The sequence below is a fragment of the Giraffa tippelskirchi genome, chromosome 9, assembly GCF_054371585.1.
Source record: "Giraffa tippelskirchi isolate mGirTip1 chromosome 9, T2T-mGirTip1v1.2.pri, whole genome shotgun sequence".
Classification (NCBI taxonomy): Eukaryota; Metazoa; Chordata; class Mammalia; order Artiodactyla; family Giraffidae; genus Giraffa; species Giraffa tippelskirchi.
Genome location: NC_137283.1, coordinates 84,905,425 through 84,931,079, shown reverse-complemented (window position 1 = coordinate 84,931,079; position 25,655 = coordinate 84,905,425). Strand labels below are relative to the sequence as shown.

Here is a 25,655-nt window from a genome sequence, read left to right as displayed (position 1 = left end):
TGGAATGTGTGTGTGTGTGTGTGTGTGTGTGTGTGTGTGTGTGTGTGTGTGTGTTTGTGTATGTATCCTGTCTCCTATGAGGAAATGTTTAAAGCATATTTCTATATCACAAGACTTAGAAGTATGCATTGTCTATAAACTTTAGACCATTTCATCAACTGCCTACTGAACACAATCAATAGCTTTCTAATTGATTCTCATCACTACCCTTAGCTCCCTATAGTCTATTATCAATACCACAGACAGACAGACAGAATGATCCTGATTCCTTTCAGTAGGAATTGAGAGCTGCTCATAGTACAGGTCAGATTCGATCATCCTTGTGTTCAAAATCCTTCAGTGATTTCTCATCTCACAGGAAGAGAAAATGAACCTCAAGACCAAATCCTCAAGTCCTCTGACCTCTCATTTTCCTTGTTCCCCTACTCATTGCAAAGAAGCCTCAGTGCCCCCTTAAAGTTTCCTCCATCACATCAAGCATGCTTCCATCTCAAGACTAATGGCTACGAAGCCTCTCTCTGCCAGGAGTTCTCATCCTTCAGATATACACAATGGCTTTCTCCTTCACCTCCTTACAGAATGTGTGCTGTCAATAGCGTTCTGTTGCTGCTGTAATACATCACCAAAAACTGTGGGTCTTAAAACAAAAAAGATATCTATTCTCTTTCAGTTCTAGAAGGCAGACATTCTAAATCAATGGGCCAAAGTCAAGGTGTTGACAGAGCCACACTCCTTCTAAAGTCTTTGGGGAGAACCCCCTTTTTACCCCTCCCAGATTCTGATGGAACCTCAGTCAGAGCTCTGCCCCCCGGGTCACACTGCCTGCTCTCTGCCTGGAAGAATCTTCTCTGTCTCTCTCCTACAAAGACATCAGTTATAACATTAAGGGTCCACTGGATAATCCAGGATAATCTCCCCATCTTTAAATCTTTAATTTACTCTTGTCAGGGAAGACTTTGCCGTGTGAGTTGACATCTACACGCTCTGGAGATTAAAACACGATATCTTTGGGGGGAAGTCGTTTGTTAGCCACAGCCATCTTCTCATATGTCCATGCTTGAATTTCCCACCCTTTTCCCACAGCACCTCTTCCTTCTTTTTTGTCTTTTCCCACAGCATTTCTCACCTGACTGCACTTCATATATTTACTCCTTTATTTCTCACAGCATTTGGTTCCTTCAGCTAAAACATAAGCACTGTGAGGGCAGACTTAATATCTGTTCTATTGACTGCTCTTTACCCAGCCCATAAACAATGTCTGCCACATAGTGTGCCTTTCAGGAATATTTTTGAGTAAATGAATGGAAAATGTGTTTAGTGGGTTGAAAGTCATCCCTCCCCCAAAATTTGTCCATGTCTTAATCCCAAGAACTTGTGACTATTATGGACAAAGAATGGATAGTACATTATAACTAGAAAAGACATGATTAAAGATCTTGAAAAGAGGAGTTTAACCTGGGCAATCAAAGTGAGTCCTACATGAATCACAAGTAAACTTATAAGAGAGGGGCAGAGGGAGAACAGAGAGAGATGTATCAAGAAGACATACAAGAGAGGAAGCAGTGTGACCATGGAGACAATCAGAGTGATGCAACCATAAATCAAGAAGTGCCAACAGCCATGAGAAGCTGAATGACAAGGAATGAATTCCCACGGGAACCTTCAAGAGTGGCCCTCCTGATACCTTGACTTCAGACTTCTGGCCTCCAGAAGAATAAGAGGATACATTTCTGTCATTTTAAAACTCTGTTTTGTAGTAAATAACTACAAATAGTTATTGTGTTAAAAAAATAGTTAAATAAATGTAACAAATAGTTACAGCAGCCTCCAAAAATTAATACAATGTGGATGTTCTAATAGCTTCTAATAATGCATTTGATTGCTAAAGGAAGAAAGAATATAAACGGCTATATTTACCTTTTTATACCAGAAAGAAAGTCATTCTTATTTTAAAATTGTACCTAGAATTATTACCTTGGTTTGCATCACCCCAAGAGGAACGCATACATACCCTAAAGTCATATTTGCTGTGTTTTAGGGCTATCTTCTCTTCTAATGATCTTGGGGAGATTATCCTATCTTTTAGACTCAGTTTTCTCATCTGTAAAATAAGAATTAAAAAAGCGTTTACCTCAAATGTAGGCCTGAGAATTGAGAGTTAAGAATTATATAGTATCTAGAAATGTGCCTAAGCCTAGCATACAGTAGCAATTGTGTCATTTTGGCTATAATTTTATTATTATATTATAAACAAAGAGTTTATTAGAAGCATCCTTGCACTGAGGTGGCATTTTGCCCATAAGATTGACAAAGGTCTAAAAGCAAGAGGACACACTTTGCTAAAGGTGGTGTTGGGATAAGCATTGACACAAACTAATGAAAGGAGTAAAATTTCTACAAACTCAGTAAAGAGCAACTTAACAACATCAAAAATATAAATTTACTTGCATGTGTGAAATAACCTGAATAGACATTGCAGCACTGTTTTAATATCAAAAAACTAATACCCTAAAAAATTCCAGCAATATAGGACTTTTTAAAATAAGAAACTTCTGCTCAATTGACTATTGTGAAGCAGTTATTTTATGTATATAAAGTATCCATACTATCCAAAGTGATCTACATGTTCAACCTAATCCCTATCAAAATCCCAATGACATTTTTTATAGAAATAGAAATAGAAAAAAAGTTCTAAAATTCATATAGAACCGTAGAGGATTCTGAACAGCCAAAATAATCTTGAGAAAGAGAAATAGAGCTGCAAGCCTCACTCATCTTGATTTAGGAAGATTACTAAGCTATAGCAGCTAAACAGTGTATTATTAACAAGTAGACCAGTACAACAGAATAGAGAGCCCAGAAATAAATCCACACATATATACTGAATATTAAGGAATACTGATCAAAATAGACTAATCTTCAACTATGGAACCAAAAACACATGATGAAAAAGCATAGTCTCTTCAACAAATTATGCTGGGAAAACTGAATACCCACATGCAAAATGAATGAAATTGCATGCTTTTACTACACTATATACAAAAATCAATTGAACATGTATTAAATATTTAAATGTAAGACCTGAGACTGTAAGTTTCCAAGATGAAAATATAGAGGAAAAGCTTCATGAGATTGGTGTTGACAATAATTTGTTTTTTGAATATGACACTAAGGCACAAATAAAGAAAACAGAAGTAGACCACATATACTGAAAAAAAAAAAAACTTCTGTACAACTAAGAAAACAATCCACAGAGTGAAAGGCAACAACCTATGTAAGAAAAGAAAATATGTCATATGTCATCAAAATATGTCATATGTCATCAAAAGAAAATATGTCATCAAATATGTCTTTTGTCAGATATATCAGCCATGGATTAGTACCCAAAATATATAAAGGACTCATACAATTCAGGAAAAATAAATGAGTAGATAGATGATAGGTAGATAACCTGATTTTTAAATGGGCAAAGGACTTGAATACACATTTATCCAAAAGAGACAAAAAAATGGTCAATAAGAATGTATTAAAATGCTCAACTTTACTAATAATTAGGGAAATAAAAATCAAAGCCACAATGAGATGTCACTTTGAACCTTTTGTGTGGCAAGTATTAAAATAAAATACAAAATAAAGTAAATTTTGACAAGCATATTGACAAAATGGAATCCTTCTGCTGATGGGAATTTTAAATGGTACAACCATTGTGTAAAACAGTATGGATGATCCTCAAAATATTAAAAAATATAGCTACCATGTGATTTTTAAAATATCATTTTTGGGTAAAATAATTGAAATACAGATTTCAAAAAGATATTTGCACTCCAGTGTTCAGTGCAACAGTATTCACAATAGCCAAGATGTGGAAGCAACTGAAGTGACCATTGATAGACAAGTGGATAAAAAAATATATCCATATAGTTAAATAATATATCTTTCAAATCCTAAATTCCTATATATCTTTCAAATCCTAAAAGATGATGCTGTGAAAGTGCTGCACTCAATATGCCAGCAAGTTTGGAAAACTCAGCAGTGGCCAAAGGACTGGAAAAGGTCAGCTTACATTCCCATCCCAAAGAAAAGCAATGCCAAAGAATGTTTAATCTATTGCACAATTGCACTCATCTCACACGCTAGCAAAAGTAATGCTCAAAATTCTCCAAGCCAGGCTTCAACAGTATGTGAACTGAGAACTTCCGGATGTTCAAGCTGAATTGAGGAAAGGCAGAGGAACCAGAGATAAAATTGCCAACATCCCTTGGATCATCAAAAAAGCAAGAGAGTTCTGGAAAAAAACATCTGCTTCTGCTTTATTGACTATGCTAAAGCCTTTGACTATGTGGGTCACAACAAACTGTGGAAAATTCTTCAAGAGATGGGAATACCATACTACCTTATTTGCCTCCTGAGAAATCTGTATGCAGGTCAAGAAACAAAACCGGACAAGGAACAACAGACTGGTTCCAAATTGGCAAAGGAGTATGTCAATAGTGTCTATTGTCATCCTGCTTATTTAACTCATATGCAGAGTACATCATGCAAAATATCGGGCTAGATGAAGCATGAGCTGGAATCAAGATGGCCAGGAGAAATATCAGTAACCTCAGATATGCAGATGACACCACCTTTATGGCAGAAAGCAAAGAGGAACTAAAGAGCCTCTTGATGAAAGTGAAAGAAAAGAATGACAAAGCTGGCTTAAAATTCAACTTTCAAAAAACTAAGATTATGGCATCTGGTCCTATCACTTCATGGCAAATAGATGGGGAAACAATGGAAAGAGTGACAGACTTTATTTTCTTGGGCTCCAGAATCATTGCAGATGGTGACTGTAGCCATGAAATTAAAAGACACTTACTCCTTGGAAGAAAAGTTATGACCAACCTAGACAGCATATTATAAAGCAGAGACATTACTTTGCTAACTAAGGTCTGTCTAGTCAAAGCTATGGTTTTGCAGGAGTCAAGCATGGATGTGAGAGTTCAACCATAAAGAAAACTGAGAGCCGAAGAATTTATGCTTTTGAACCATGGTGTTAGAGAAGACTCTTCAGAGGCCCTTGCACTGCAAGAAGATCAGACCAGTTAATTCTAAAGGAAATCGGTCCTGAAAATTCACTGGAAGGATTGATATTGAAGCTGAAACTCCAATACTTTGGCCACCTCATGCGAAGAGTTGACTCACTGCAAAAGACCCTGATGCTGGGAAGGTTGAAGGCAGGAGGAAAAGGGGACGACAGAGGATGAGATGGTTGGATGGTATCACCAACTTGCTGGACATGAGTTTGAGCAAGCTCCTGGAGTTGGTGACAGACAGGGAAGCCTGGCATGCTGCAGTCCAAGGGGTCTCAAAGAGTCGGACATGACTGAGCAACTGAACTGAACTGAATTAAATATTATTCAGCCTTACAAAAGAAGAAAATCCTGCCATACATTAAAACATGGAAGAACCTAGAGAACATTAAGCTAAATTAAATAAGTCAGGCACACACAAGAACACATATTTCATGATTCCACTTCTATGAGGATGGACAAAGAATGAGATGGTTGGATGGCATACCAACTTGATGGACATGAGTTTGAGGAAGTTCCGGGAGTTGGTGATGGACAGGGAAACATGGTGTTCTGCAGTCCATGGGGTCAGGAAAAATCGGACACGACTGAGCGACTGAACTGAACTGAACTGAACTGAACTTACATGAGGAATTAAAGTAATCAAACTGATTGAAGCAGAAAATTGAGTGATGATGTCCAAGGATGAAGGCATGAGGAAAACAGGGAGCATCTGTTTAAAGGATATAGAATATTGGTCATGTAAGATGAAAACGTTTTATTGATGAGAATGACCTGCAAACTAGCATAAAAGATTTTATACAACTAAGGTTATAAAGAGAGACCACAACAAGATGAGTATGAAGGGTATGAGGGGCAGAGATGTGGTATAGTGAAAACCCACACCTCTGGATAAGTGACCCACAAATTGGTGTATAATCACAATTATGGAGATATTTCCCCAAGGAGTGAGGGTTCTGAGACCCACAAAAGACTCCACAACCTGGGTCTTATGCTGCAAGACAGGCCCTCAGAACACTTCGATTTGAAGGACAGAAGACATGTGAACAGGCCAGTGGGAGGGATATAGGAAACAAACTCTGCTGTTAATGGCTGCATGCAAAATCTCACACTTGGGGTCAAAACATGGAAAAAGTAATTTGAAAGAAGTCTGGGTCAGAATAAACTTCTCATCTTGGAGAGCCTCCCAGAGAGGTCACTGGAAACTACCCTGGAGACACAGAAACTGGTCGCAGTCATTTTGAGGAGCTCATTCTGTAACAGTGACCCTGATACTGGCAAGGACCATTAGCACCAGTGGCTTACTTGCTCACCAGTGGGTCAGCATCAATCCTGGAAAGCCCCAGGGCAAACATCCAGCCATACTGGGACACAGCCCCATCCACAAATAGAACAGAGGCCACGTCGGTAGTTATGACCTAGCACTCAATCATACTGAAAGCCAATCCCACCCACTAGCACACCCACAGTAGGTGGTCCCACTGCAAGAGAAGAGCCCATACAGCCCACATAATGGGAACTCCTGGAGCATATAGCTCTAGGGACCAGAGGGGAATATGCTAATGGGACTATAGGATACTCCTACACAAGGTCTCAAAGATCATCTCCAAGATCAGGAAATGTAATTGACTTAACTACAGCATTTGAAAAAACAAAACAAAACAAAACAGAGAATTAGACAAAATGAGGAGGCAGAGGAACAGGACAAAACCCAAGAAGAACTAAGCAAAGGAGATCAAGATAATAATCATAAAGATACTTAATGAACTGAGGAGAATGGATGAACAGAGCAAGAAGGTTAATTCTAAATTGGAAAATATAAAAAAGAAGCAAAGAGAGCTGAAGAATACAATTACTGAGATAAGAAATACTCCACTAGGAATCAACAGCAGATTAGATGATATAGAGGGATGAATCAGTGACTGGAAGGAAGGAAGAATAGTGGAAATCACCCAACATGAACAGAAAAAGGAAAAGAGAATTTTAAAAATATGAAGATAGTTTAAGATACCTCTAGGACAACATTGAGCATACTAAAATTTGCTTTCTATGGGACCCAGAAGAAGAAAGAGAGAGAAAGACAGTGAACTTATTTAAAGAAATAACAGCTGAAAACTTCCCTGGAAAAGGAAATGGATGTTTAGCTACAGGAAGCAGAGAGAGTCCTGAAGAAGATGGCCTCAAAGAGGTCCATACCAAGATACATTATAATTAATTGGCAAAAATTAAAAATAGAATCTTAGCAAAGGAAAATCAACTAGCTACATACAAAGGGGCTTCCATGAGACTATAAACTGAGCTTCAGCAGTAACACTGGAGGCCACAAGGGAGTGGCACAATATAGCTGAAATGATGAAAGGAAAAAGTTACAACCAAGAATACTATATCCAGCAAGGTTATAATTCAGAATGCAAGGAGAAACTATGAGTCCTACAGACAAACAAAAGCTAAGAGTTCAGCACAAGAAAACTAACTTTACAAGAACTGTTAAAGGAACTTCTCCAAGGGGAAAAGACCAGACCACAAGTAGAAATATAAAAATTATGAAAGGAAAAAAATCCCATTGGTAGAGGCAAGCACACAGTAACCACAGTAAATCAAAAAATTATAAATATTATAGAAACCAAAGACAAAAGCAGAAAAATTATTTATATCAACAATAAGTTGTTAAGAGATACACAACACCAAAAACTGTAAAATATGACCTCAAAACATTAAATGTCATGTTTAATGGAGGAGGAAGTAAACATCCACAGTTGTTAAATTTCAAACTTAAGATATCATTAACTTAAAATAATCATGTCAATATTTAGTTTGATATATATGAACCTCATGGTAACCACAAATTAAGAACTGAAAATAGATACACATAAAAAGAGAAAGGAAATCAAATACAGCACAAAAGACAGTCATCAAAGCACAAGGGAAGTTAGCAAAAGTAGAATTAAGGAACAATAGAGAATTTCAGTGGAGAAGGTAATGGAAACCCACTCCAGTACTCTTGCTTGGAAAATCCCATGGACGGAGGAGCCTGCTAGGCTGCAGTCCATGGGGTCACTAAGAGTCCGACACGACTGAGCGACTTCACTTTCACTTTCACTTTTCACTTTCATGCATTGGAGAAGGAACTGGCAACCCACTCCAGTGTTCTTGCCTGGAGAATCCCAGGGACGGCGGAGCCTGATGGGCTGCCATCTATGGTGCCGCACAGAGTCGGACACAACTGAGGTGACTTAGCAGCTGCAGCAGCAGCAGAGAACTTCAAAAATAAGCAGAGAATAATTAGCAAAACTGTAATAATACATACATATAAAGTTAAAGTCAAAGTTGCTCAGTCATATCCATCTCTTTGTGACCCCCTAGACTATACAGTCCATGGAATTCTCCAGGCCATAATACTGGAGTGGGTAGCCTTTCCCTTCTCCAGGGGATCTTCCCAACCCAGGAATCAAACTGGGGTCTCCTGCATTGCAGGTGGATTCTTTACCAACTGTGCTATGAGGGTAACCCTACATATAAAAAGTCATCTTAAATGTAAATAGATTAAATGCTCTAATCCAAAGACATACTGAGCCTGACTAGATGAAGAAATATAACATATATATCATATTTCTTCATCTAGTTAGGCACATATATTGTCTAAAACAGACTCATTTTAGATCTAAAGATGAACACAGACTGAAAGTGAGGGGATGGGAAAAATGTAAATGGAAATGAAAACCTGGGTGACAATACTTATATCAGATAAAACAGACTTTGACTCTTTGTAATAGGAAACAAATAAGGACATTATGTAATGATCAAGGGATCAATTCAACAAGAAGATATAAAATTTGTAAACACATGTACCAAACATAGAAGCACTTGAATACATAAAGCAAAGAATAACAGACGTAAAGGGAAAAACTGACACTATCACATAATAGTATGTTACAATTTGATGCACTTCAGTGTACCAATAATTAGACTAATTGTCTGGGAAATGCAAATCAAAATCACAATGACTTATCACCTCACACCTGTCAAAAAGACAACCAGTAACAAGCAAAGATGTGCAAAAAGGGAAAACTCTTACACTATTGCTTGGAAAATACATTTTTGCAGCCACTATTGAAAAAGAATGGTGATTCTTCAAAAAAATAAAAATAGAACTACCACATAATGTGGACTTCCCAGGTGCTGCTAGTGGTAAGCAATCTGCCCCTCAATGCAGGAGAAATAAGAGACATGAGTTTGATCCCTGCGTGGGGAAGATCCCCTGAAGGAGGACATGGCGACCTACTCCAATATTCTTGCCTGGAGAATCCGTTGACAGAGGAGCCTGGTGGGCTCCATAGAGTCACAAAGAGTCTGACTGAAGTGACTTAGCACTCACACACACATGCATCATGAGTGAGTGAGTGTTAATTGCTCAGTCATGTCCGACTCTTTGCAACCGCATGAAATGGAGCCCACCAGGCTTCTCTGTCCATGGAATTCTCCAGGCAAGAATACTGCAGCGGGTTGCCATTTCCTTCTCACATGCATCATATAATCCAGCTATTTCACTTCTGATTGTTTTTCCAAAGGAAACAAAAACACTAATTCAACAAAATATGTACACCTCATGTTCATAGCAGCACTATTTAAATAGCCAACTCATGGAAACAACCTAGGTCCTTACAGGTAAATAAATGGATAAAGAAATTATTATTCAGTCCTAAAAAAGACTGAAATCTTCCATTTGTAATGACATAGATGCACCTATAGGGTATTTTGTTAAGTGAAATTAGATCAGGCAGAAGATGATAAATAACTTATGATTTTATGTATACATGATATTTAAAAATCAAAGCAAAAGGACAAATATAACAAAACAGAAACAGACTCACAGAAACAGAGAACAAGATGGTGGTTGCCAGAGAGGAAGGCTGTGGAAGGATGAGTTACATAATAAATAAGTCACATAGATATAAAGTATAACATTGGGAGCATAGAGTCAATAATTTAATAACTTTAATAGTGACAATAAATAGACTTGTTGGGATCATTTTGTAATGTATCAAAATATCAAATCACTGAGTTTTACATCTGAAACCAATATAACATTGTAAGACAATTATACTCCAATTGAAAAAAAATGATTGGGATATAGGAAAGCTGTAGCACATGTAATTTTGCAAGTTCTGGAAATAAACAGAGAGAAAATGGTAATTTTAGAAGTGATACAGGCCTAAAATAATTCAAAACTTTCCAAAGCATTAAGATTCTCTAAAATTTCATGCAACACAATTACAAAGAAAGTCAGACCAGTAAATCCACTGAAAACCAAAGAAAAAGATACCTTAAGAGTCTTTCAAAAAAACTCCTTTCAAAGAACAAATACTGACAACGGACTTAAAGAAATGGTGGAAGCCAGAACACTCAGTGATAACATCCTTAAAGTCCAGACAGAAGATAATTGCAAACCTAGAACTCTAAAACTATTGATAATTTCCTTCTAAAATGTAGTTAACAAAAATGGCAACCATTAAAATCAGGATCTAGTCACAAAAAATGTAGGCAAATACCATAGTTTTAGTGAAACAGAGGTTGAGAGACTATCTTACTGGAAGAATCACACTGAAAATAACAATAAGGCAGAAATTCTCCAGCAAAAGAAAATTCATTCCAGTTGAAATTATGGCAATGCATAAAGGCATGAACAGTACCATAGAGATTAAAAGTGTACCTAAATCTAATTTTGTACAGATTATTTAAAACAATAAGAAAAATGTGTTGAAGTTTAAAATATATGAAGAATGAGATTTATGGCAATTACTGTGGTGACTATAGTTAGAGTTCTGATTTAACATAATTTTCTGGGGAGAATTAAAATACCAATTTAAAAAGAACTATAAGTCAAAGACGAACACTGTGTGTTGTAAACTCCAGGAGAGCAATAAAAGAAGAGCTAGAACTAACAGATTACAGAATAAGATGAAGAAATGTAATGATTTTTGAAAACTTAACTAATCCAAGAGAAAATCATAAAGAAAGAAACATGAAGCAATGAAAATAAAATGTAAGCTTATTTATAATTCCTATACATATAATGATACAATATTAAAGGGAAAAGATTGTTCAAAATCCAACTATAAGTTGCCTACATTAAACACCTTAAATATAAGGAAAAAAATGTCTGAATAGTAAACAAATGAAAAAATATCTCATGCAGATACTAATTTAAATTTAAAAAGCCAGCATGGATCTGCTAACATCATACAAGTTCAACTCTAAGGCAAGACTTTGACCTATTTTCTAATGAAGTTGCTTATTTTATATTCTTACTGTAAGTCTTTTGTTATACAGTGAATTTGAAACACTTTCTCCCAGTCTGTATCTTGTCTTGTCACTCTCATGGCAGCGTTTTTCACAAATACAGACCAAAAGTCCAATTTGCTTATTTTCCTTGACATATAAACAGTTCTGCTGTTGTCATGTCCAAAAACTCTTCACCTGACCTCAGGTCACAAAAATGTTTTCCTACATTTTCTTCTTAAAATTTTATGATTTCATGTTTTACATTTAGATTTATGATCCATTCTGAGTGAAGGTAGAAGTTTTTGGTAGGAACATACTTGGGCAGTTAGTATCTTAATCTCCATGTGGTCACAAAAGAGTCAGACACGACTTACCAACTAAACAGCAACAACGACAAAACAGTGGTTAGCAGTTTATAGTCAGTTTGAAAATAAGATAAACTATTACAGTTACAAAAAGAAAAAAAGCTCTTCACATCAACCATGGCTTGTTATCATTGATGAAAAATATCGCCTTCATCTTGATTTTAGAGTTGTCAGTCAACAAAGCAAGTTACTCCTTAAAATTGGTACATTACAATCTAGATCCCTGATGGTAAACAGTCACTTCCTCAGACTATAGAAAATAAGTCTGTCTTCACCATCTTCCTTAGCTTCTCTGTATTACCTGGAACATACCTGTGTCTTCAGTTAGACTAAATGACCTTTAAGGTGGGTATGACCTTTTATCATTCCATGTTAATTATATTTATCTTCATTTTTTTTTCTGTTTAATTAACATAAGTTCTATAATGAACTGTCCATTTAAATGCAAATTAGAAATTTCCTTGTAATACTTTTGGTAAGTTAACACTCAACAAAAATACATCAAATAAATATTTGATGCTCATCTTCCTTACCAGCTGGCCACACTTCCTCTCAATTATCTTTTAGGTGAAAAGCCAAAGGGGAAAAAAAGTGGCTTCTCTTGATGTAGGGAAAAAATATTACAAGTAAATGTCTAATTTGTATTTAAACAAATAGTTCATTATAGAACTTATATGAACTAAACAGAAAAAAAAAAAATTGAAGGTAAATATAACTAAAAACAAAATCTCCCAGACATAGATATGCTTTCCCAAAACAAGTAGAGAAAGAAAACACTTTCATCACTGAATAAGCATTAAACCAGAATGTGATAGACATCACAGTCAATCAACTAAGTGACTGCAAAAACAGAAGGAATTTTCACCCCTTCTTTTTTTCTATAGTTGAGCAGATACAATGCACACGTTTTCAAGCAATAACTAGTTCTTAAATAAGAGGAGTTTTTGCAACTTCATTTGTCACACCTAATTCATCCTAGCTTTACTTGGTAATTGGGGTGATCATCTGTGTTACCTAATTAAAATTAACAGGAGGAAAATATAAATGCCCCATCTTTGTGGAAGGAAGGTAGCTTTGTGTCTTGAAGTGAGGCACCCACAAAGTGAGACCCCTACCTTCCCACAGAAACTGGAAGATAGGGGTGCCACCTCTTTGATGTTTTTGTTTCAAAGAAATGACTCCCAGATTCTTGAGAAAGTCATTTTTGGGTTACAAAATTTATAAAAGTCCTATCTAGTCTTCAAAATAATTCACATGCACTTCAAACAGATGAGAAAGTATTTACTTTCATTTTCTATGTGGCAAATACTCTAAGAATAAGATGGAGAGGGAAATCTCCCCCAGTTTTCAACAGAGAGAATAAAGCCTCTTATTTAAATTGATGTTCTCCTTACAATATGAAAAATATATCTCAGATTTAATTGTGTCTTAGTCACTTAGTCGTGTCTGACTCTGTGATCCCATGGACTGTAGCCTGACAGGCTCCTCTATCCATGAGATTCTCCAGGCAAGAATACTGGAGTGGGGAATCCATTCGCTTCTCCAGGAGGTCTTCCCAACCCAAGTCCCCTGCATTGAAGGCAGATTCTTTACCATCTGAGCCACCAGGGAAGCCCCCAGATTTAATTAATCACACTGAAAATTTTTCACAGTGTATGTTCGCAGTATATTTAGTGTATTTTTCTACTATCATATGTATGTGTATGTATTAATTAGTATTATTTTACATATTTGTTACTTATTATCATTATATATTTCATCATGTGTTCAAATATTTCTGTTAATCCTAAGATTAATGAGGAGTCATCTTTGTGAAGGGAGTTAAAAACCAAAGTAATTCCTAAACAATTACAGGCAAAATTTACTTGAAGAATATTTTTTCAAATTTTTCTACAACTGGCAGCTCTAACCTCCAAGATTTCTGCATGATGCTTGAGGTACACCTAATTTGGTACAAATTGTAGTCTTGCAGTAATTCTTTTAAGAAGTATTTATTCCTTTAGGAATTCACAATCTGACCTGTAAAATAACACAACAAAATTAAATTCTGTGCATTATTACATTTGCTTTAACAACAGACATGTAAGAAAAGTGCTATGGAGACACAGAGGTAGGAATGGTCAAGTCAGCCTGGGAAGTTCAGGAAAAACTCCACAGAAGAGGTTAAAAGTATAGTCTAGGCAGAAGGTGGGTTGGGGGCTGCTATGGAGAAAGTTCTGGGATATTTGAGCAATGAATTATAAATTCTAGTAGCATTATTTCAGATTTACCAAGGTTGTTTGTTAATAGTATGGATCCTGAGGCTCTATGCCAGAGTCAAAATATCTGTGAAGTGGTCTTAGAAATCTTTGTGTTAATATCTACCCATTTTAATTGCAATGCTTACTCACATTTGGGAATCACTGATTGATGAATTGTGCTTCGAGTCTAGTGTAGATGAGAAGTGAGAGACAAGTGGAAACCATAAAATGAAAAACTGTGGAATGTGCATAAAGTGACAATTTATCCTGATGGTTTCTGACCAAGACATGTCATTAATTCCAGCCAAGCTGAGCATTAAGAGTTCTAGGAAATGTAGCATCTTCACATCTCTCTCTGATTCTCCTGTTTCCCTCTTCGATTTTTTTAAAAACATTACTTATGTATTTATGGGCTGCACTGGGTCTTCATTGCTGTGCACAGGCTTTCTCTAGTTGCAGCATGCGGGCTTCTCACTGCTGTAGCTTCTTGCTGCAGTGACTTCTCTTGTTGCAAAGCACAGGCTGTGATGTGTGGGTTTCAGTCGTTGTGGTCCACAGACTTAGTTGTTCCGTGACACATGGAATCTTCCTGGACCAGGGATCAAACCTGTGTCCCCTGCACTGGCAGGCAGAGTCTTAACTCCTGGACTATCAGGGAAGTTCTCCCTCTTTGATTTATAAGGACCCCTGAGATTACACTAGACCCTTCTGAATAATCCAGGATAATGTCCCCATCTCAAGATCCTTCTGGTAAAGAACCTACCTGCCAATTCAGAAGATGTGAGACGCAGGTTTGATCCCTGCATTGGGAAGATCCCCTGGAGGGGGGCATGACAACCCACTCCAGTATTCTTGCCTGGAGAATCCCATGCTGGAATTTGTTTTATGAAGAGCCTTATTTACATACAATTGTGTATACAAAAATTGCGCCTAGTTAATGTACACTCTTTGATGCATTTGGACTCAGGCATGTAAGGTGAAAACATCACCGCAATCAAGATGAATAAAAAGGAAAGGAGAGAGACTTAAGAAAGCTCATGGAGGTGATGCCTATTACATTCCTGGCTTTGAAGATGGAAGGAGGGACCATGAGCCAAAGGATGCAGGCAGCCCCTAGTAGCTGGAAAAGGCAGAAAAATGGAATGCAGCCTGGCCAACATCTTTATTTTAGCCCAGGAAGGCCATTTTGAACTTCTGACCTCCACAGCTATAAGATAATAAATTTATGTGGTTTAAGCCAAAAAAAAAAAAAAGAGTTCTAGGAAATGGAAGGCAGAAAGAAAACTAGAGGAATAAAAAGTCAGGGTGGAAAAGGAAGTGTTAAGTTATCCCTCCTCTTCCCCCACCAGCCAGGGGCAACTCTCTCTGTTACTTCAAGTGTTTTCTACCCTGGCAAAGAGGGAGCACAATTTATTAGGAAAGACTTCGGCAATCAAAGCATTTTGCTTCAAGCTGTGAATCTGACGGCTGTTCTTTTGAGTCACACTACCAGCCTCTGCTGGTAGACGTGGTCGCTGTTTCTAGGAAGAAAATAAAAGTCTATGATTTGAAAACTATGGGGGAAGAGCACCATTTTTCTCTCAATCTGTGGAATAGCTTATGTAAGTAAGAAAATACATTGTATAAGTGAGGTATTCAGGAGAGGTCACTCACTTTGTACCTTTCTAATATCAATTTTGACAGAGCAAGGAATCCATTACATATGTATTTATATGTATATATAAATATATATTTAATATTGTACAAAAAGTCTTAAGACAGTGACATCCCAACACCTATTGAGAATGCATAAGATTTTCTAAATATGTCATAAGTTAAAATGACATCAGAACCTGTTAGAAAACTAGTTGTTACATGAGACTGCTCACTGCATGGTGTCTCAGTGTTACTAGCATTTAGAGCTGTTACTAACAGAGAATTCTCTGTTGTGGGGACTGTCCTGTGTATTGTAGGCTGTTCATCAGTGTCCCTCCTCTCTACTTGCTAGATGCCAAGTTGTATCAACTAAAAATATCTCCAGACATTACCAAATGTTCCTTGGGAAGAAGAAAGAAAAATTCATCCTTAATTGAGAACCAATAGTAACAAGTGAAGGTGAGATACTTCCTATAATTTCAAAATTATTTCCCACATATAGAGTATTCAAATCTAACCCAGATCCAATTTAGGGAATAGATGTTCACTAAATGCCACCAAGTCCAGTGATGTGAATGCACAGGCAGATAATTAGATAGGCTTCCTTAGTGGCTCAATGGTAAAGAATCCACCCATCAATGCAGGAGATGTGAGTTCAATCCCTGATCTAGGAGGATACCCTGGAGAAGGGAATGGCTTCCCACTCCAGTATCCTTGCCTGAAGAAATCCACAGATAGGGGAGACTGGTGGGCTATAGTCCATGGTGTCGCAAGAGTCAGACATGACTTAGCGACTAAACAACAACAAATAATTATATCCATAAATAGCCTAGATTAAAGACCAAGGAGTTGAAGCTTGAAAAGAGACTTCTTAAAAATCTTAATGACACCCATTGCACTGATTTTTTCCAAACATTAGATTGTATCACAGTATCCTCAAAAGCTAATACTTCCCGAAACCAAGAATGACATATTCCTTTCTAGTCCTAATGACCTTCCCATTGTAAAACAGTGTGGCTCCCAGAGATAGGAAGGGGAGACGGCAACAAGCATTCTCCAAATATAATTTTTGTGTATTCTACAGACTCTCACAAAACCTGTGCAGTCAGGATCTCTGAACACCAAATATTGCTCATTCAAATTGTCTCCTCTAACTTATGGCTCTGATTTATCCTTGCAAAATGTGGCATTCATTTTTTTCTGGTATAGTCATCCTTGAACCTAAAGGTAAATTTGGCTCCACAAAAGAATCTGGGGACTGACTAACCTCTCTGAACACTCTAGTTTTACTTCTATAGGTCATGTTTTATTTTTATCCTCTATTAAGTCTAACATACTTATTTAAATTTGACAGTAAATACTTGCACCTTCTTGGTGTTCATAAATCCATTTCTAAATGAAGCTTTAGTAATATATTACTTGTGTAAAATCTATATAAGCTTTTATGGGAACAATTTACCTCTTCAACAATAAGGATATGGTTAAATAAATTACTCTACATCCATGTACAGTCATTTAAAACTCACAGCTGAAGAATCTAGATGGCAGAATAGGAAGACCCTGAACTCATCTCCTCCCATGGATATGCCAAAATTACAATTACCTACAGAGCAACTATCTACGACAATGACTTTTAGGCTAGCAGAAAAAAGTTTCCACAGTTAAAGATATAAATAAGGAGCCAAATGAGACCATTAAGAGGGGTAAAGACGCAATCAAGTCAGGATTAACATGCCTGGGCTGATGACCCAAAAATGAGAGGGATATCACACCCATAGAGGTCCTCCTGAGAAGCAAAGGGTCTAAACCTACATCAGACTCCCCAGCTGAAGGGTCCTGCACTGGGAAGATGAGTCCCCAGGACACCCAGCTTTGAAAATCAGGAGGGCTCACATTCAGAAAAACCAGAGGGCTACTGGGAAGAAAGACCATTCTTACAGGGCACACACAAGACCTCACAGGCTCTGAACCCCAGTCCAGAGGCGGCAGTTTGAGAGGTACCTGGGTCAGACCAGTTTGCTGATCATGGACAGCCCCCTGGAGAGCAGGAGGCAGCTGGGTCTCCCTGGCCACAGAGATGCTGGAAGAAGCCACTTTAAAGGTGTAATTCTACCATGCTGACACCAAAGCTGGCAAGGGCCATTTTGGAATCCTCCCTCCAGACAATTAATGACAGCCTTCTCCACCAGTGGGCCTACAGCAGCATGTGGGATTGGGCCAGACAGTCAGCCTGGAGGTGCCTACCCTACCCACCAACACTCTCAGGTCACGGGTCATTGCCACCAGCCACTATAGAAGCCTGCCACACCCACCATACAACCACAGGAACAACACAAGGGAGAGAACTGCAGCAGGCCAGGTCAGGGGCCAATCTCACCTGCCAGGGGGCCACAGTAGTCAGATCTGCCCAACAGAGGGCACACACAGTCCATATACGGGACTTCCTTAGAGCATCTACCCTGGGGGCCAGAGTGGAGTGTGCTGCTAAGTCTCCAAAGCCATCTCCTGCATAAGGCTGAAAGTGAAAGCGTTAGTCTCTCAGTTGTGTCTGACTCTTTGAGACCTCATGGACTGTAGCCCTCCAGGCTCCTCTGTGCATGGAATTCTCCAGGCAAGAGTATGGAGTGGGTTGTCTTTCCCTTCTCCATGGGGTCTTCCTGACCCAGGGAGTGAATCTGAGTCATTACACCAGGAAAGCCTGTGTAATGCTACTTCTCCAAAAAAAGAAATATAGCCAACCTAATACATAGACGTAAACACAAAGAAGTAGGCAAATGAGGAGACAAAGTTCCAAACAAAGGACAAAGTTAGAAAAGAGGGAAAAAAATAAATGAAATAAAGATAACTGATCAACCCAACAGACTTCAAAATAATGATGATAAAATTGCTCCCCAAACTCAAGAGAAGGGACAAAGTGAGAATTTTGGCATGGTTAGAAAACATAAAAGTAACTAATTAAGGCTCAATAATGTGCTGTGCTGTGCTATGTCATTTCAGTCTTATCTAACTCTTTGCGACTTCGTGGACCGTAGCCTGCCAGGATCCACTGTCCATGGGATTCTCCAGGCAAGAATACTGGAATAGGTTGCCATGCCCTCCTTCAGGGGATCTTCCTGACCCAGGGATCGAACCAGAATCTTTTATGTCTCCAACACTGGCAGGCAGGTTCTTTACCATTTGTGTCACCAGAGAAGTCCAGAGCTGAATAATAAAATATCTAAATAAAAAATATACCAGGAGGAATCAATCACAGATTGACTGATAGAGAGAAACAGATCAGTTATCTGGAAGACAGAGTGGTGGAAATCATACAAACTGAACAGGAAAAAGAAAAAGTTTTTTTTTTTTTTTTGAGGAGGGTATTTTAAGAAGTTTCTGAAACAACATCAAGCATATCAAGATTTGTACTATAGGAATTCCAGAAAAAAATAAGTGATATGGTAATTCTCTGATGGTCCAATGGTTAAGCATCTGCCTTGCAATGCAGGGGATGTGGGTTCAATCTCTGGTTAGGGAACTAAGATCCCATATGCTGAGGGGCAAACCTGTGTGTCACAACTACTGAGCCCGCACACTCTACAGCCCATGTACCGCAACTAGAGAGCCGATGCAGCCAAATAAATAAATAAGTAAATAAATATTAAAAAAAAAAAAAAAAGAAGTGGGGGAAAAAAAGGGCAGAGAATCAATCCTCCACTGGAATGCTGGTTCCAACCCAAATAAGCTGGGCTACTTTGAACTAGCTCTTTAGTTTCTCTCACCCTCTGTCTCTTTATCTGAATGGGCCAAACAAAATAAGAAATCATTACCAAAAAAAAAAACAAAAAACACTGTATTTCATATTCAACAAGCAATTTGCATGCCAAGTTTGTGCCACAGACTTTGCTAGGCAGGGTGTCAACATTCTGTGGTGACATAGATTCATTCCTGGGTAAACTTGCCTGTGTTCTCTGAGGTGTTTTCTCATTATATTTTAAGAGAGGGAAAAAACAAAGCAATTGTGACTGAATTTTTACATACATCCCACTTTATAGTAGCAAAATCTTGCTAAGATATCAAGCACTATTCACTTTAAGTTTTTCAACATTTTCAAAATATAATTATATTATATACTATATATAAGACTTTTTCTGGGTTTCATGTATCCATGAAATATTTAAGGAGGGGTAAACAAGGTTGGCAGAATTATTAGGCAGATCTGGGTCATTATCGAGAGTGTACACCATTTGTAAAGTTCTGCATATTTGTCTATTCATTTAGGTGTTTTTATTCTTGTTTTACAACTAAAAAAACAAAAAAAAAAAAAAAGCAAGATTCAGAGAGAATAAGCAATATTTGTAAAGTTACAATGCCAGGGCATAGAGCCAAGGTTCATACCTTGACCTCATCTGAATGAAAAGTTTTCACTGTATTAAAGTACTATGCTATGATGTATTCTGATCTTTTTCTAGCATATATAACATAGGCCAGACTTATTAGTAACCTACTATTGTTTAAACAAAATACCACATTAACTTAGGGTCAGATGGTCACTTCTGTTGTCTCACTGTATCTTCCCAACTGTTCTCAAAACTCCTAGGACAGCATTTTTATTGCTCAAGTAGAGCCTGGAGTAGACCTTTATAAATGTTTGGAAGGAAATCAGAAATGCAATAACTGCTTTATTAAGTAGATGAGATTACTAAACACTGAGTTTAATTAAAACTATGGGAGCTGGTGCAGTGGAGAGACAGATAGCCCAGATTGAACTAGTTTCCACAAATTTCACTACCCTCTTGGGTTCATGCCCTGAGAAAAGGATAATGTCCATGGAATCAAAGAAAACAGCTAGACCTCACAGATTAACCCTTACAAGGACCTTGCAAAAACTAAGAAAGTTTTAATATCATCAGTGCCATCTTCAGGGGCATGAATGAAACGCAAATATCTCTCTTTTGAAGTGTTTTTGAAATTCTTTGTTAGAGCAAGAGTATGATAATATGCATTTTTCATGCATTTTATCCTTCAACAGATATTGTTTTCTAAATTTCCATTATAATCTGTTCCATTGATCTGGAGCTAAATGCTGAGATTTCCTCATAACTGATGGTGCTTTAATACCAATCAAACATGTGGAGAATTTTTAGCTAAATATAAAATAGGCTAAGGGAAAATGATTGGTGGTTTTCAGATATTTAATGCCAGTCAAATTTGTTGTCAGAAAAAGGATTTCGGTTGGCAAGATGAAGGGATAATTTGTAAGACACTCACAGAAAAATGTAAGATAATAAAATTGTGTGTCTTTGAGAAATCTTACCCCTGGCCCCCACCAATCACTACAGGCATCTATAATATAATTATTAAGTTAATGCAGGTTGGGGAGCAAGGTTCATATGCTCAAATAAAAGCTGATACAACAATTAAAATACGGAATTCAGTATCAAATGTGCAATAAATAATTTCAGTGAATTTATTTACTCAATCTTTATTAAAGCTTAGAATTAACTACAAGACTTTGGGCTTCCTCGCTGGTTCAGCTGGTAAAGAATCCACCTGCCAGTGCAGGAGATGCCAGAGATGTGGGTTTGACCGCTGGGTTGGGAAGACCCCCTGGAGAAGGAAATGGCCACCCACTCTAGTATTCTTGCCTGTATTCCATGGACAGAGGAGCCTAGTGGGCTACAGTCCACGGGGTCACAAAGAGACAGACACGACTGAGTCCACACGCATACCAGACTTAGGCTTAGAGTGGAATCTCCAGTTCCTCTCCTCTGCAACCCTGTTCCTGCCCAGTTGACTCACTTATTCAGCCCCAGGGCCCTTAGTCACCCAGCATCACTGCAGGGGACTCCCTCAGAGACCAGTTCTTCTGAGTTTCTGGACCACTTCATGTTTATCAATCTTTTCCTTTACCAAATGCATCTATTCTTATTTCATTGCTTGAGCTCTGTATATTACTGTTGCTGGGTGGGTATATCAATTTGGATGAATATTAATGGCCTTTCATGTCTACTCTGTTAACAGAAGTTCAGTGTTTAACTTCAATCCAATAGATTATATATTGTTGGGGATATCCACGTCATGCTTTGTGGATGAAAGAGTAGCTAGGAATATGATATATGATATATAGCTAAATGTGGCAGAAATGATACCGAATACACAGGGAAAAGACACTAGACTTTCTGCTTCTACCATGGAGCAAGCCATTCCCTCCTTTTTTTTTTTTTTCTTTTAATTGGAGTGTTGGGCTTCCTAGGTGGCACAGTGGTAAAGAATCCACTTGCCAATGCAGGAGATGCAGGAAAAGTGGGTTCAATCCCTGGGCTGGGAAGATCCCCTGGAGTAGGAAATGGCCACCCACTCCAGTATTCTTGCCTGAAAAATTCCATGGACTGAGGGACCTGGTGTGCTACAGTTCATGAAATCACAAAGAATTGGACACAACGGAGCTCACACACATAGTTGCTTTACAATACTGTGTTAGTTTCTACTATACAGCAAAGTGAATCAGCTAAATGTATGCATATAGCTCCTCTTTTTTGTATTTCCATTAGAGTTCCCTGTGCTATACAGTGAGTGCTTATTAGTTATCTACTTTATCAGTTCAGTTGCTCAGTCGTGTCCGACTCTTTGCGACCCCATGAATTGCAGCACGCCAGGCCTCCCTGTCCATCACCAACTCCCGGAGTCTACCCAAACCCATATCCATCGAGTTGGTGATGCCATCCAACCATCTCATCCTCTGTCGACCCTTCTCCTCCTGCCCCCAATCCTACCCAGCATTAGGGTCTTTTCCAATGAGTCAACTCTTTGCATGAGGTGGCCAAAGTATTGGAGTTTCAGCTTCAACATCAGTCCTTCCAATGAACATCCAGGATTGCTCTCCTTCCAGATGGATTGATTGGATCTCCTTGCAGTCCAAGGGACTCTCAAGAGTCTTCTCCAACACCACAGTTCAAAACCATCAATTCTGCGGTGCTCAGCTTTCTTCACCATCCACTCTCACATCCATACATGACCACTGGAAAAGCCATAGCCTTGACTAGATGGACTTTTGTTGGCAAAGTAATCTCTCTGCTTTTAAATATGCTATCTAGGTTGGCCATAACCTTCCTTCCAAGGAGTAAGCGTCTTTTAATTTCATGGCTGCAATCACCATCTGCAGTGATTTTAGAGCCCCAAAAAATAAAGTCTGACACTGTTTGCACTGTTTCCCCATCTATTTCCCATGAAGTGATGGGACCAGATGCCATGATCTTAGTTTTCTGAATGTTGAGCTTTCATTCTCCTCTTTCACTTTCGTCAAGAGGCTCTTTAGCTCTTCTTCACTTTCTGCCATGAGGGTGGTGTCATCTGCATATCTAAGGTTATTGATACTTCTCCCGGCAATCTTGATTCCAGCTTGTGTTTCTTCCAGCCCAGCATAAAAACTTTCATATGTTGAGTACAAAAGGAATGTACCTCAAAACAATAAAGGTCATATATTGCAAGCTCACAGCTAACATCGTAATAAAAAGCTGAAAGCTTTTCTGGAACAAGACAAGCTAGTCTACTTTTGGCGTTTATATTCAAAATAGGACTGGAAGTTCTAGACAGAGCACCTGGTGAGTTGAGGGGCAGGATAATAAAGGAATCCAAACTGGAAAGCAAGAAGTAGAACTGTCCCTATTTGTAGATGGCATAACATTATATATAGAAAACCCTAAAGACCCACAAAAAGAGTGTTAGAACTAATAAACTAATTTAATAACATTGCAGGATGCAAAATCAATATAAAAATTTGATTGCATTTCTATACAACAGCAATGAACTATTGGAAAGAGAAATTTTAAAAAATGCTCACATTTACAAGAGCATCAAAAACACGAAAACATTCAGGAATAGATTTAATCAAGGAAGTGAAAGATCTGTACACTGAAAACTATAAGCATCAATTTAAAAGAAATTGAATACACAAATAAGTGGAAATATTTGTCATATTCATGAATTGAAAGAGTTAGTACTGTTAAAATACTAACCCAAGCAATCTACAGATTTGATGCAATCCCTACCAAAATTTCAAAGGCATTTTTCACAGAAATAGAAAAAAGTCATGTATCTGATTAAGGGCTTAATATCCAAAATATATAGAGAAGCCAAAAACTGAATAGCAAAAACAAATTTTTTAAATAGCCCAATTTGTAAGCCAAGGGATCTAAGCCAACAATTTTCCAAAGATTTGTTCTTTGAAAGACATACAAATGGCCAAAATGCACATGAAAATGTATTGCACATCAATTAATCGTTGGGGATACGAAAATCAAAACTATAATGATATATCATTTCATACCAGTTAGGATGTCTATTTTTTTAAAAAAAACAAAAACAGGAAATAACAAATGTTGGTGAGGATGTAAGGAAAACGGCACACTTGTACACTACTGATGGGAATGTTAATTGGTGCAACCCCTATGGACTACTGTATGGACGTTCCTCAAGAAACTAAAAATAGTCCTACCATATGATCCAGTAATTCTACTCCTGAGTGTGAGTATGTATCCTAAGGAAACTAAATTATTATTTTGAAGAGATATCTGTACTCTCATGTTCATTGTAACATTATTCACAATAGCCAAACATAGAAACAACTTCAGTATTCATCAACAGATGAATGGGTAAAGAAAACAGAACATATACATATTAAGTATATTCAGTGGAATACTATTCAGCTCTAAAAAATATGAAAATCCTGACATTTGTGAAAAGTTGAATGACTTGTAGGGCTAAGTGATATAAGCCAGACAAAGAAAAACAAATACTGCGTTCTATCACTTATATGTGGAATTAAAAATGAACAAACAAAAACGTTAACTCATAGAAGCAGTGAATAGAATAGTAGACTGATGGTTGCAAGATCCTGGAGGTGGAAATTTAGAAACAGGTTGACCAAAGGGTACACCTCTATTAAAAGATAAATAAGGTCTGAGGGTTTTATATACACACAATGACTATAATTGACAATACTTACTCTGTAAATGAAATCCGTCAAGAGTAGAATCGGTGTTTCCACCAATAGAAAAAAAAAATGAAAGAGGGAAGAAAGAAGGAAAAAGAGTAAATATGTTGTGTGAAGGATGTGTTAATTAACTCAATGGTGAAAATTCTTTGACAATGTATACATATATCAAGGGCTTCCCAGGTGGTACTAGTGGCAAAGAACCCAGCTGCCAGTGGAGGCAGACTTAAGAGACATGAGTTTGATCCCTGGTCAGGAAGATCTGGAGGAAAGCATGGCAACCTACTCCAGTATTCTTGCCTGGAGAACCCCATGGACAGAGGAACTTGGCAAACTGCAGTTCATAGGATCTCACAGAGTCAGACACAACTGACGTGACTCAGCACGCATGCACATTATCAAATCATCACATAGTACACGAAATACATTATAATTCTATTTGTTGATTATACTTCAATAAACTAAAAAACAACCTCTCAATACTGCATATATATGCCAGGTGTTTTCTACGTGTTTTACGTGTATTAAGCCATTTATTGCTCCTAACAGCCTGTGAAGCAGATATCATCACTTTTATACATGAGAAAACTAACTCACGGTGGGGGAGAAAGCAGTAACTAAATTGACAGCATCACAAAGCGGTAAAGCTAGGATCTGAACCCAGGAAGCCAGACTCAAGAGTCTATATTTTTGGTCGTCACACTATATCACCTCCTTTCCTGGCCCTTAACTCTGTCTTATATTTCATTTTTTATTCTTAACTATACGCCAACTGCATTGCTTGTGCTAGTCTGTCCTTTGTTCTCCCTGACATCAGAGAATGGATCATCTACAGGCTCTTATGATCAAGCAATTTTTTCATGAAAGCTATATTTAAGCCATAAAACAGCCTTTGGTTCAATTTTTCAGCCATCTCAGAATGTCACCTATTACTTTAGGTTTATTTTCAACATCATTATTTTTTCAATATAAAATTCATTATAAAAGGAATCAGTGTACTATATCCCTGTTATGAATAGTATTTGGAGAAGGAAATAGCAACTCACTATAGTATTCTTGCATAGGAAATCCCATGGACAGAGGAGCC

The 25,655-nt window shown here is 37.7% G+C and overlaps 1 protein-coding gene across 1 annotated transcript in view; it reads right to left on the bottom strand.

The window, feature by feature from the left end:
- The window catches only part of LOC145521682 (uncharacterized), a 253,574-nt gene that overhangs the window by 38,056 nt on the left and 189,863 nt on the right, over positions 1-25,655 (bottom strand). Inside the window, exons 7-8 of the mRNA XM_081530497.1 lie at positions 13,630-13,738; positions 2,012-2,101 (exon numbers count right to left, since the gene is read on the bottom strand). Of these exons, the coding sequence (XP_081386623.1) occupies positions 13,711-13,738 (28 nt within the window). The 3' untranslated portion in view covers positions 2,012-2,101; positions 13,630-13,710. The remainder of the gene's footprint in view (positions 1-2,011; positions 2,102-13,629; positions 13,739-25,655) is intronic.